Genomic DNA, 14,079 nt, shown 5'->3' on the forward strand with positions numbered 1-14,079 from the left:
TAAACAACCATTTACTGTGCCAGTCGGAATACAGACAGACAGCCTTAATACTGGTCCAAAATTCTATTGTTGAATATTTAACCAGCCCTAACAACTAGTACCAACAACTGTATACAGTACATTGGAGTGTAATGCTAATGTAATAGAGTACATACCCCTTTACAATACACCAACGCCTTCTCAACAATGAACCCCTCCCACTCACACAATTACAAGACAGCGTGTATGCCAGGTAAATATGACAAAACCATTACATACTCTTCGGGGAAGTCTTTCTGAAACAATAGGTGTTTAATGTTAACATTGAAAAGCAGACATAAAAAAGGAGCTTTCAGCAAAGTTTTAATACAGTAAACTGCACAGTTACTCTGGAACCTGTGCCCTCCAACTGTTACACTTGAAACGTATGGAAAAAGGAGGCAGCGACTGTCTTTCACAGCGCCGACACAAGGATGCAAATAAATGTATTTGTTGACTGCAATAATCCCAACACAATAATCCCAACATACAAACCAGTTGAGGTGTGATGCAGATAATTCCAAAATGAATCATTCCCAGCCCGCTTGTATAATATTTTCACGAACGTTCACAAAGGAAAGAAAATAACAGGTGTGTCAACAGAAAAACATTAGAAAACAAATGCACTCTGTTCTTTTGTTGTTTTTTTACTGCAAGTTATGGATCATCTCCTCCTTGGCAATGAGATGTGTGGTCTTGTTAACCAGTGACATGAGAGAGTTGAGTTTGTGGGACCAGTCGTTGAGCAGGTCGTTGGGGTCTTTGGGCCGCTGGAAGTTGATGATGCCAGCCAGCCGGTCCACCTTGGCATAGATGGTCTTGTTCACCACTAGGTTGGAGAGGAACTCCTCCGATTCCTGTAGTGGACGGATGGTATATCAGCAGGTTTTCTAAAATAACTTAGCCCTGGACCTTGCATTTTTTTGTCATCTTCCTTCTGTTCATAGATCCTCTTTATGTATTGTCATTCTAATCTAATCAACCTATTCAAACTAACAGTTTAACGGAGGGCACCTTACAATGCAGGGATTTCGGAAGTATTCAGTAAACTAAATCTCATTAACTTCAAGAAATTCAACATTTATTGAAAATGTATATCGACTGTTTTAGGACAATATATATATTTTTATAAATGCTTTATCAATGACAATACACAGAAAAATCATTTTTGAATCATGCCATAATTTAAGTTAGCAGAGGAAGTGAATACAGTACATCTAAAAATAACAAGTCTGTCTCATCACATGGATTGTCAATAATACAATTATAACTGTCCAGTATCATTTGTGGTTAAAGTGTTTAGAAGTGGAAATGGAATTACATCAACAGAGAGGTCAAGGAGTCCAGCCATCCTCTTCATTGTGATCCTTGTGTAATATTTGGCCATTATTCTGATGTTCTGGGGAGAAAGAGAGAAAACTCATAAAATCAAACTCATAAAATCAACATATTTTGCACTAAGCATTCTATTGGTTTTATGTTATACGGTATGAGGAATCAACTAGGGACATTTCAAGGCAACATGACATCAGTGGTTACTGGTTAGTTGGCCGGGGTATGAGTGTGGACAGTGACCGTGGCAAACCCACCATGGGGTGAGCTGCCCCTGCATAGCACTCACATGTTCTACAACTCTGTTCTTCAGGTCCTTCCACCTTTTCTCTCCATCCTCAGAGTGGGAGAAGACGTCTGTGGCAGGGCTGTCAGTAGAGCCTTCCCTCAGCTCCTGGCCATAATCCTCTACCAGCGCCGCCCAGCGCATCAGCTCCATGGTGGTGAACTGTTTCAGGAGGTCCCTGGGCAGCAGAGACAATCAGAAAGAAACAAGGTATGAAACCAAGGTAAAAGAAAAAAGGGAATGAACTTAACGTATAGTAATTTACATTATTTTGGAATGTACTGTACAGTATTATTGGCACCCCTGATAAAGACGCAGAAAAAGAAAATAACGTTTTGCAACAAGAACAGCCCTCTTCAACACGGATTCGATTATTTATATTGGGTTCAGTTCTGGAGACTTGTGGAAGCCAATGCATAACATTGTGCTCATGGAACCATTTCTGGTTAGAATATTAAATGAAAAATACAATATTAAAAGGAATAATTTCACCCAAGTCGAGCCTAGTTGACACATGTAGTAGACATGACACATACACTAGCATATCAAGATATGCTTAATAGTGAACATTGCAGTGACATACAGTACACATGATACACACATCCATTTTAAGAGACGACCGCATGTCTTGGACTAGTGTCGCGAAAATGAAATCAGGTGGCCGTGAATCTCCATTACCAAGATGGAGCCAGTGGAGTGTGCCTCGCTTTCACCCAAAATCAACAATGACGGAAAGAAAAGTAGATCCAGGGTCGCGACTCGCGAGAACAAAACCTAAAGGAAATCAAGCCTCTCCCGCCTGTGCTGTGTCTTGCACTAAATCAGGATTTGACAAAAGAGCCGTGACCGTCCAGAGTGGACTAACTTAGAACTAGAGTCTTGTGGGGAACTATCGCTCCCAGCCCTTCTCGGTGCACCGTTGGGCCGGCCATTGCCCGAACTGATAGTTAATCCGGTTGTGCGTCACACACTGAGAATATGGACTCAGTTCAGGAGAACCTATAACTATGGAAATTTCTCCTTGCTAACCCCCGTAGCCTCCAACCACTTTTTCGTTCCGTCATTAAATGATATAACCTTTCGTAATTGGCGCGGAAAAGGCATCAGAAATTTCAAGAACCTGTTTATAGATAGGGGTTTTGCCTCTTTCGAACAATTGACAAGGAAATACGGCCTGCCTAGATCGGACCTTTTTAGGTTCTTCCAAGTTAGACATTATGTGGAATCTGTAATACCCGACTTCCCTGAAGAACCCAATACCAATCCCATAGATACCTTTTTATCTTTCGATCCGACGACAAAAGGCGCTATATCAATCCTATATGACACCATCTCCAATCTGAAATCCGCGCCATTGGACAAGATAAGAGCTGACTGGGAACGGGATCTTGGGCTCGCTTTATCGGAAGAAAAGTGGGATTCAATTTTTTCCTCTATACATAAATCCTCCCTCTGTGCCCGCCACTGTCTAATACAGTTCAAAATAGTTCATAGGGCCCACATCTCTAAAGCCAAACTTGCAAGCATATACCCTGACGTGAGCTCTAGATGTGACAAATGTAACGGTGAAGCCACGCTTATACACCAATATTGGTCGTGCCCACGGCTACAGTTGTTCTGGAGTGGCGTATTCGATACACTGTCCAACATTTTAGAACGTGATCTAGACCCGGACCCCCTATTGGCTCTGTTCGGTACAGTCGGAACTGAGGGTCTTCCCCTAACACGGACAGAGAGTCGTATGGTTGACTTCACGTTATTGATTGCTAGACGTGCCATTCTGCTTAAATGGAAAGATGCTGTCCCGCCTGGGCTTAATCAGTGGCTTTGCACTGTGATGTCCTGTCTGGAGCTGGAGATGCTGAGGTTCTCAATTGCTGGCTCTGAAAAGAAATTCTATAAGACTTGGAGCCCTTTTATGATGTTCTACCGTAATACCCAAATGGCGTAGTGTGGCGCTTACCTGCTCTGACCAACCCAACACGCAACAAGTTCTGAATATCTATTCCGCTTTCTTCTGACTTTCTCTCTTTTCTCTGTACTAATTTTTATCTTATTTCTTGTTTTATTGAATCTGGTGTGCAACCGTCCTGGGGATTGAGGGTGGGGGGAGGGGGGATAGGGGTCGGGTTTTGGTCTCTCTCATAATGATGTACTCAGATGTCTACATGTGATGATGTTTTTTTTATTGAGATTGTCTACCTGCCTCTGGGCTATTTCTATGTGAAAATATAATAAAAAGATTTGAAAAGAAAGGATTTGACAAAAGAAAAGAGTTACAATGGATTGTAAAGTAGAGAGACCACATTCAGTAGATGGGGAGATTAGGAGTCAAAACACTAATTTGGACTTTTATATTAGACATTTCCGTGACTTTCCATTGGTAAATATGAATTTCAGCATTGTCATCTCTGAGCTCACAGAAACTAATTCCAAATCAACTTCAAGTTGGTTTTGGCAGTATTATGTGAATATTTGTGAATATAATTTAAGTCCATAGACTGCTTCACCTACAAAATAGAACAGACTTACAAGGTATCATCGCGTCGCAATGCAGCATCAAGCAAGCAACACCGTTGCACGATGGAGTATAAATTAAACTAACGTTACATCAACGCAATAATTTGATTAGAATTTATACGTGCTACAACTTCATCCTTGGGGAAACACCTGAACTGTGATAAATGGGTTCCTTTTCACTTTGGCCAGAATGGTTCTCAAAGTGGGTGGTCACAACTTAAGTCTATATTATAGACAAAAGCCTGACAAATTCAATCTCAACTGTTCCATGTTTTTATTACCCCAACCTGAGTTGAGTAGCTTTACAACCATTTGTTTTTAAGTGATTTGCGACGACAGTACTGCCCTCAATTACACAAAATGAACATAAATATGGAGAATTCCTTCTTCCTTTTTAGAATTGTATCCAAACAAACTTAGGAGTCAATAATTCGATAAGTTATTTTGGTGGATCCCATTGATATTTCAGTAGTAGTAGTATTAGTAGTATTTTCCTACAATTATCTTTCTGTATCTTTATCAAAGGTGGCCAATAATCCATGGCCAAGTAACATAATACTCCTTCAATTCACAATAATGTATTTGCAAACATACAACTAAGGACTATACTAGTAGCTACACAATCCAATCTCAATCCTGAAACCTTGATGTCAGAAGAGCCTTAATGACGTCAGAAGATTTCAATTATATTTACATACATAGGATAACACAAATTGAATGACGCCAAGGAGGACTGCACCACCTCCTCACATCGTTATTTGGGTGCATTCAACCAAACAATTTCGAAGAACCGGTTTGCACTCAAAACGATTCCAGAGGCTTCAAATGATTTATTTTACATTTATTCAGCACAAGAGAAATGATGGCAGAGACATTTTGCTTCTAAAAGCCTAGCAGCACACTGAAGAAGGCTTTTAGAACCGTTTCTGACATCATTTCCCTTGTGATGAATAAATGCAACATAAATCATTTAGAACAGGTTCACACTCACAAAACTAACCTAGAGGCTCCAAGATACAAAAAAAAAGAAAAAGAAAGAAAGAAAGATCTAAAGATCTAAATGGGCGTATTGATTAGGTTACAAAAAGAAATGTCAAAAATCCTTCCTGTTACACTTCTATTTTTCTTGGAAAACATTTTCCGCTAACTCTTGAATGTCTACATACCACTACAAGCAATAGAAATGTCTAATAGCTTACTTGTATTTAGGGATCTCTTCCAATTTCTTGTCTGTATTGATTCTGTGCACAAGGTCTGACTGCTCATTGTCATATGGAGCAAGGATCACGTACAGCACAACACTCTTCAAGGCCTGAAACAGAAAAGATGTTTTTCTATGACACATTCATGCTGCAAATGCAATAGGCAAATCAAGAGAAAAGTTCAAAAGATACCATTTAATACGACTAAATTAAATATCCTCCCAAGTATGGCAAAATGGTAAATGGTGCATTTATATAGCGCTTTTATCCAAAGCGCTTTACAGAGATTGTGCATTACATTCACCCATTCACGCACACATTCATTCACCGGTGGCGGAGGAAACCATGCAAGGCACCAACCTGCTCACCGGGAGCAATGTGGGGTTCAGAGTCTTGCCCAAGGACCCTTCGACATTAACTTAGGGGGAGCCCGGATTCGAACTGGGAAACCTTCGGGAACCCTTCGTGCTCTAATAACGGTTTCTCTACCTCTGAGCTATGCCGCCCCACATATGGCCTTTGCATATGAGACACATTATATAAACAGAGCACAAAAAGAAAGGAAACTTGATTCGGTCCATTATATCTCCACTTTAATAATACCAATTTGTATTGTGTTTTATATATATTTTTATCGTTGATTCGTCACCTTTACAACGAGGTACAGCTTGTAAGCATCGGGCATTCGAGGCATGAGCTACACAGGCAAATGTGTGGGTAGCGCTGACCAAAACTTTGCCAAAATGGCTTGCAATACTGTTCTGCTGGCATTTACTCTCGTTTTGGGCTTCCCCGACACTGAGCTTAAAATTAACAAGGTGTAATGGCCAATATGTGTTGTTCTTTCTTTTCCTTATTACTGTGGGAGAGTGCAATCATTCAATGCACCAAGCAACAAAGGTGAACTCCAAAAGAAGAGTATTGCAGGCCTGCCAGGCCATTTTGACCATTTTGGAGGGGCGCTACCCACACGTTTGGCTGTGTTGCTCATTCCACGAATGCCCGATTCTTACAAGCTGTAACTCGTTGTAAAGGTGACAAATCAACAATAATTATATCAAACACAATACCATTTGGCATAATTAAAGGGGAGATATAATGGACCGAATGTTGGCAAATTTGGGGTCGGCGCTACCCACACGTTTGGCTGTGGTGCTCATTCCACGAATGCCCGATGCTTACAAGCTGTACCTCATTGTACAGGTGACAAATCAACGATATAAAACACAATACAAATGGTATTATTAAATGGAGATATAATGGACCGAAGTCACGTTTCCTTTCTTTTTGTGCTTAGTTTAGTATGCACTACACATGGGCAACATGCGGCCCGGGGGCCGGACCCGGCCCTTCAACAATCTCAATACGGCCCTTGAAGTCCTCAAGAAAAACAAAATGACCCCCATAAAATCGACTTCTTAAAATGCAGCATCATGTTTTTGGGGAAATCAATTTAACGCACCTCCAATTAATTATTAGTAATTAATACGTAGTCCTATGTACCATTTGAGTATATTCCATCTGTATGTTCTCAAATGTTAAACGTTTATAATGTAACAGTGAAACAGTCAGCCATGGATCCATATTTATAAAATAATTCATAACTCATAAGCCAAAAGACACCATAGGCAATATTATCTGTCGTGTCTATCAAATTTATGCAGTTTTAACTTACTATGTGTTTCAAGTTTCAATTGTCCAATGTGTGGCCCTTCACTCACTTTATCAAAGTCATTATGGCCCCCTGGAAAGAGATGCTGCAAACCCCTGCACTACACACTCACACACAGACACTAGACACAATATAAAGTTCACATTGTGCTGATTTCCCCACCTTTATGCTGCTCATCCCACCAGAGACGCATGATCATTACTAAAGTAGCATAATTGTAAAGGGAAATGGATAGGCTTTATTGTAATAAGATACAATGCCACTGGTATACAGATATATGATTGAATGTATCGTAATGTGTACCACAGGCCTTTGAAAAATTGCTTGTTTACCTGTTGCCACTTGGAGCCTTCTTCTAGGATGCAGGGCGTGTCATAGATGGCCCGGTAGTGTTTGCAAATAGACAGATAGGAACCCTCGTGCTGGTCCACCTGAATCATCAGGTTGTAGTATTTGAGCTTCAACTCCTACAAGACAAAGTCAAATAACTCCATCAAACAACAGTTCATAATAATATTGTGAAGATTTAAAGCCTGATCATCACCCTGATTTGCCCATGAAGACTGATATTCAAATGTCAGTCGTCATTAGGGCAGGTCACCATTGACATTTTACACGTTATCTTGTGTGCGAGGGTTTAGGATTCAAATCAGTTGGCTCCTGATTGAGCCTCAGACTAGTCATAGCTAGGCCTGCCACGATCATGACATCATGACAATTTCATTGTGTTATTGATAAGATAGAAACAAAAAATAACTTTTAAGCTTTGTAAACAAAGTTAGCACAAGATAGATGTGACAAATAACTTAAATATCATAATTGTAGTAGCATGGCAAAAATAGACCATATTTAATTATTGTATGTACTCAAAATGTTAAAAGAAAATACTGGAAATAGCTGATCTACAAGCTCACAATAGCAACAGGTTGCAAGCTTGTAGTTCAGCCATTTCCAAATGATGAGATGTAGGCTATAGCCTATAAAGATTAAAGAAATAAATTATTTCAACTAACAGATGTAAATGTGATATCTACTGCAGCCTACTGTGTTCTATCCGTCTGTCATTCAATGTTATATGCTATGAGATATGGTCGCTCTGGCTCGCCATGGTTCTCCCATGGCGAGCAACAATAAGGAGGATTACACTATAGTACAGCTTAGTGAGTGTTTTAACAAGGTTTGATTATATGATCAAGAAGTGCGTGGAAAAATCCACACGCTGCGGTATGAAGCAGCAAGCAGCCAAGCAGACTGGTTCCAAATGTATCGGCTATAGGCTACTCAGGTCGTCTGGGCTGGCTGTCTGTGTGGCTGCAGCCGTGCAGAGCTCGTCAAGACCTGGGGATGCTGCCTCATGTATATAGGATACTGTATGTCTTTGAGGACGTACCTGCTCCCAATGCACCTAAACCTGTTATTGTTATGTTAAGTAAGTACCGTAGCCACGGTACTTAACTTTAGCCAGCCCAGACTAGGGGTGTCGGCGGTTAACCGGTTAATCGGTTAACCGACCATTAAGAAATGACCGGTTATGATATGATCGCATTGTCCTGGTCCTGGAAAGAGTTTTCACTATGGGGATGTGATTTTGTTAAACAGACTGCTGGTTTGGTGTCGCGTGCTGCTTTGTTTTCTTTTCCTCCTCCTCCTTCTCCTCCTTGCCTTGAGCTCGCTTGGAAATCAAAAGGAAGCGCCGTCACGTGTGATGATTTTGTCAAGATTGACAATAAAACACAACACAAAGAATGCGCATCCCTCTGTTGTCAACATCAGTGTTGTCAAATCAAATTAATGCGAGACACCTGGTCCCGGTCAGAGAGCAGTGGCAGACTTTACTGTGAAACAAGCTCTGGTCTAACGCTATGGACCAGAACTAACCGTGAAACGAAACTCTGCCGAACTTGTGCTGCGCGTGCAGAAAAGATGATTTGACAGCCAACTCCAAGATAATAGCCAAAGATATTATTATGCCAAGGTACTATATTAGAGTGTCGTGGTGAAAGTTTTCCGTGAGGTGTTTCTCCAACCAGAATACACTGTGCCCTGTCGCAAAACGACATCGCGACGAGAAGAGAGAGAGTACGCTGCTGAAGTAACCGGAACAATCGCCCCAAAACACACTCGCCCCCAGTGTTTTATGTTTAGGAATACATGAAGGATTTGATCCCGGTGGCGGGGGCGATCATGTTTTGGGACGAGTAGCGCATTTTGCACCCTCATCTCAACAGCGCAGCAAAAAAAGGTTGAAAAATTAAAATAATTAAAAAACGTGAATTAACTGGTTAATGTGGCTAACCGGTTACTAAATTAACCGTTAGTGACATCCCTAGCCCAGCCAGGGTACTTGTCTCTCCCGAAGTTAGTGGATTCGAAGTTGTGGAACGTTGTGGAACACTCGTGCATGTGCGTGCGCTTGACGGGCATGACACAGGGTAGAAAAAGATATACGTCGTCGGGGTTAATTATGTGAAGTGTCCCTCTATTGCCTAGGAGTGTTTGGGGTGAGTGCAGCTTCACAGTCTTACTTCACTGCCTTCCTCCGTGAAGAACTTGGTGTTGATCTTCTTGCTGATGATTTGGGTGCGGATATAGTCCTTTACTGCGATGCACAGCCTCATCTGTTCCAGGATAAACTCCACCTTCTCTTTCTTTTCCATGGAGCCATATGTCTCCACCTGTGGAGAAACATTTGTTTAGGGGTGCGTGTCGATATTTCGACATAACATTTGTTCTCCTCCGTCCCAGTATTTCGACGCGGGTGAATGTTAACCTGGTGAAATGCTAAACTGCCGACACTGGTGAGTAGCTAACCTGCCCGACGCTCGTGAATGTTAACCTCTATGCCTAAACCTAACCCAAACCCTAACCCAGAACCTCAGTAACCCAGACGCTGGTGAGTAGCTAATCTGCCGATGCTGGTGACCCTCCCGTAGTCGAAGTAATGACACCGTTGTTTAGCTCAAACAACACAAACTCCCATTTACTGTACTCAAGTTGACACACATGCACGGAAGGTAATATCTCAGTGTGTGCTTCCTTTCTCAGGCACAAATCCACCTACAGAAATATATGTATAGTTGTCCAGTAAATAGCAATGTAGTAAGAACATCAGAACACCAGCTGTGGACAGCGCACATTAAAACAGCCGCCCTCCTTATTTTCAATGAACCTACCCACACCGGCGGCGTCAGACACGTGTTCACGCCTCGCCTGTCGCTCCGATATGCCAGTTCTATTTCTAGGGTTTGCCATGTAGTGATTTCTTTTTTCTTGCAAAATGGAACCGTTTCATGCCAAAACATGATTTTTTGGGGGGAACAATCCTCCCAAATGAAATACAAGTGATCTCAGGAAAGATGTGACAATGTAATTTGCTTGCAAAATTTGTGGAAGGAACCCATTTCCTAAAAACAAGACACCATATATCACGAATGCAGGATCCGATCAGCACCAACCTCACAGTAGCAGGAAGAAGGAAGCTTACCTGCAGCTCTTGGAGGATGGCAGCTGCTTCTTTGACGTCTCCGCTCTGCTCCTTGATATTAGCCAGCGTTTTTGTCAGCCTGGCCCTTTCAATCTCAACATAAATCTATGATGGAAATGCAGAATTAGCACTGTTGTATTCAAAGGACACAAGGACAACAAACATTGAAATTGTGCTGGGCGATATATCGTTAAACTCATTGTAATTAATATTTTATTAATGCTTGATAATCACATTTTATTTTCTAACCTATTTATGCGTTCAACTTCGGTCAAGATCTCATTGCTTTTTTCCTTTGGTGTGTATAGAGTACACAACAAGGAAACACAACAAGGAAGACCCCCCCACCCCCACTGAGCTCTTGTAGGCAACTAATGTGGTGGAGAAAGGCACGCATTCACACGTAGACACACACGATTTCATAGATGATTGATACAGACCTTGCCAGCAGTCACTGTACGTAGAGTGTCAATGAGTCTAAGCTTGATGGTCAAGTCAGTCTCTGCATCCACATACTTGTAACATTCTTGGACCATCTTAGCAACAGCCTGTGAAAAGAGACCGCATCAATTAATATATTATTATATATAAATATTTCTGTTTTTTTAATCAAACGTCATTATTTTAACTATCGGTTTCAGTGAGTACAGTTATATCAGTATTAGTACCTGTTTTAGTTGGCTCCTCCGTTTTGAGAGCAGCATGATGTTTTCATTGAGGGCGTCCATATCCTTGGCTTCATGACACATCTGGACCACAGCTACCAGAATTCTGGAGGTTGACAACATGTCTGACGCCTGGACAGACACAAGCACAAGAGAGTAGAGTTCTCAACGGGCCTGAAAATGAAGGCCCGGTCCTAACTGGGCCCAGCTACTTAGCATACATTTTAGGGCCTACCCTGCCCAAAAACGTCAGGTCTGGTCGGGTATGGCCGGTTTGGGAAGAATTTGAGAACTCTATCACATAGTAAAAGTAATAAAATAATAAATTCATTGAGCCAGAGACCCTTCATGGCCCGACTAAATACATTTTAGGCCCTGCCCTACCCTAAATGTCGGGTCGGGTTCGGTTATGGTCGGGTTCGGGCCGAATTTGAGAACTCTACAAGAAAGACAATCAGAAGCAAGTTCATCACATACTGTAGCTAGACAAAAAAAGCTGGATAATACACTCGTCATCAGTTTAGTACTTACTGTACACAAAAACAGAAAAGAGAGAAAGAGAGAGAGAGAGAGAGAGAGAGAGAGAGAGCAGTTTCTGGAAAGAGTTCTACTGACCGTCCTGGTTTGCTTCTCCAGTGACAGTAAACTCTCGACAGCCTCCTGTAGCTTGCCCTCCTGCAAGAGACCAGCCGTATGAACAAAAAACAATCCACATATAGTTCTCTTGACTCTGTGTTGTGATTTCAGAACAAAGGAAAAAAAAGGCTGCATGCCTGTTAACTACTGTTGCTGCCAGCTTTATGTTTAGCACCAAACTGCCAGCTAAATACAAATGACATGTCAAGCACTAAGCAGCAGACTGGCAGACAGTGACACCAACGTCTAGCTGGGAAAACAGGGACAGTTTTCCACAACTACTAATTTGTTAAATGACAGAGATTAAAAACATACAACAAGTATGACCGGGGACCGGGTTACAGCCAGTGGTGTAAAGTAAGTACATTTACTCAAGTACTGTACTCAAGTACAATTTTGTGTACTTCTACTTTACTGGAGGTCTTCCAATTTCCAATACGTTTTAGTTCTACTCCACTACATCTCAGTAGAAAATACTGGACTTTTACTCCACTACAATTATTTAAAAACGTTAGTTACTTTGTAGATTTAGATTTAGATTATTATTACAAAACATACATTAACCACTTCAGCCCTATACATTTTGGCAATTTGAAAATAGCAGATCTACAAGCTCACTCACTGTGAGCTTGTAGATCTGCTATTTTCAAAAGATTTTTATACATTTGAAAACTTGACATTCTGCATAATGAGTACTTTCTACTTTCGCTACTTTAAGTACATTAATACCAATACTTTTGTAACCTTAATACTGTACTAGTACATTTTGAATTCCGGACTTCTACTTATAACAGTATTTCTACATTGCAGTAAGAGTATTGATACTTTTACTTTTAAGTAAAAAATAAATTGAGTACTTTTTCCACCACTGGTTACAGAAACATGATGCTAAGCTAACAGCTAGCCGCTGATGCACCATGACTCAGCCGGCGAGCACTGCCTGGCCTGCATTGACGCTCATCTTACTTTAGCCATTTTCTCGCATTCGGGGAGCCTCTGGTCTACAGTAGAGCTGTAGTCCATCTCCATCTTCACTATCTTTCCATCGGAGCGCTCCGACCGCTCCGGCTCGGTCACGTTCACGTTCGCCATGTTGAAATGAAAATAATAGTCAAAGTAGTGACAGCTAGGTTCTTCTTTCAGCGAGCTGCTAGCGTCCTATGGTTAGCCTTGTGCACTTTGTTTGACAAATGCAAATACCGGAAGCGAGTAAAGAACCTGACCAATCACAAAAGAGAACTTCAAAAAGCAGCCGGAGTGCCTGAAGGACCCAGGAAGGACCTAAAAAAAAATCTTTGTAAGAAAAAAATCAAAAAGTGTTTTGTTAAAACAAAAGGTTAAAGCTCTATATTCTGATACTAGTTATTGCGAAAGAGTGTTTAACAGGGGTCTCCCCAATCCCCATCTATCCAGAAAAAAACATTCTCAGGTAGGTGACAACATTTCAGCCAATCAGGAGAGAGTACCCATTTATCAGCTTACATTTTTATTGTCTGCTAATTTATTTGTCATTGCGACCGTAGGGAGCAGTTAGCATCAAAACCTCCGCCTCATGTCAGTGAGTCAGTCAGTCACGCCTGATTATGGATCCCACTGGGAAAGATGGATGGAAACGGCATAGAGCGCTCGTTTTCACAGTTATTGTCCACGACATTGCAAGCGGCGCGAAGGCCAGCGGACCTTGGTCCTGCTCTTCGGGGCCGTGGTGAATGCAATCGTTATATTTATGCCCAGGCCGTAAGGCCTGGGCAAGCGCACGATAAACGCAATGATAATTGGGTTTTGGTGCACCTCGCGCGGTCCAAGAGACTACAACGGAGCGCTCCCTACGTCCGGTTCAGCCAATCACAAGCTTCAAAAATGAGTCCGGGGCGTGGTTATCCATCTTTCCCAGTGGGATCCATAATCACGCGTCAGTCACACCTCATGTCACGCTCCATATATGGCCATTAATTTATGTATAGGTCTACATTTTCCCCATTGACTTTGAATGGGTAAAATTCAAATGGTAAGACGGAATTAATTTGCAGGTGTGACTCATGTCACGGCAACCACACCTGCAAATGAATTATGTCCATATATGGAGATCCCTGATGTCATCAATATTAAGCCCATATCTGCGAATGCCCATAAATGGACTTCATTTGTTTCAATCTCATGATAACCAGTGTTGTTACCGCAACGCAAGTCACACTTGCAAATGAATTCCGTCCTTGTCCCTTTTATGCCCATATATGGATTTTATGCCCATATATGGAGATCGC

The 14,079-nt window shown here is 41.5% G+C and overlaps 1 protein-coding gene across 1 annotated transcript; it reads right to left on the minus strand.

The window, feature by feature from the left end:
- Positions 1 to 266: 266 nt before the first annotated feature.
- LOC308281286 (26S proteasome non-ATPase regulatory subunit 12) lies at positions 267 to 12,982 on the minus strand. The gene is made up of 11 exons (XM_080721429.1): positions 12,782 to 12,982; positions 11,795 to 11,854; positions 11,183 to 11,311; positions 10,955 to 11,062; positions 10,515 to 10,619; positions 9,556 to 9,705; positions 7,363 to 7,497; positions 5,356 to 5,468; positions 1,640 to 1,814; positions 1,340 to 1,417; positions 267 to 875 (listed from the first exon to the last, which is right to left on the minus strand). Exons 1-11 carry the CDS (start codon positions 12,905 to 12,907, stop codon positions 666 to 668), a joined length of 1,389 nt encoding a protein of 462 aa, XP_080577555.1. The 5' UTR covers positions 12,908 to 12,982; the 3' UTR covers positions 267 to 665.
- Between the last annotated feature and the right edge of the window lie 1,097 nt (positions 12,983 to 14,079).

This window comes from Nannobrachium achirus (genome assembly GCF_963921795.1).
Source record: "Nannobrachium achirus genome assembly, chromosome: 3".
NCBI classification, from domain to species: domain Eukaryota; kingdom Metazoa; phylum Chordata; class Actinopteri; order Myctophiformes; family Myctophidae; genus Nannobrachium; species Nannobrachium achirus.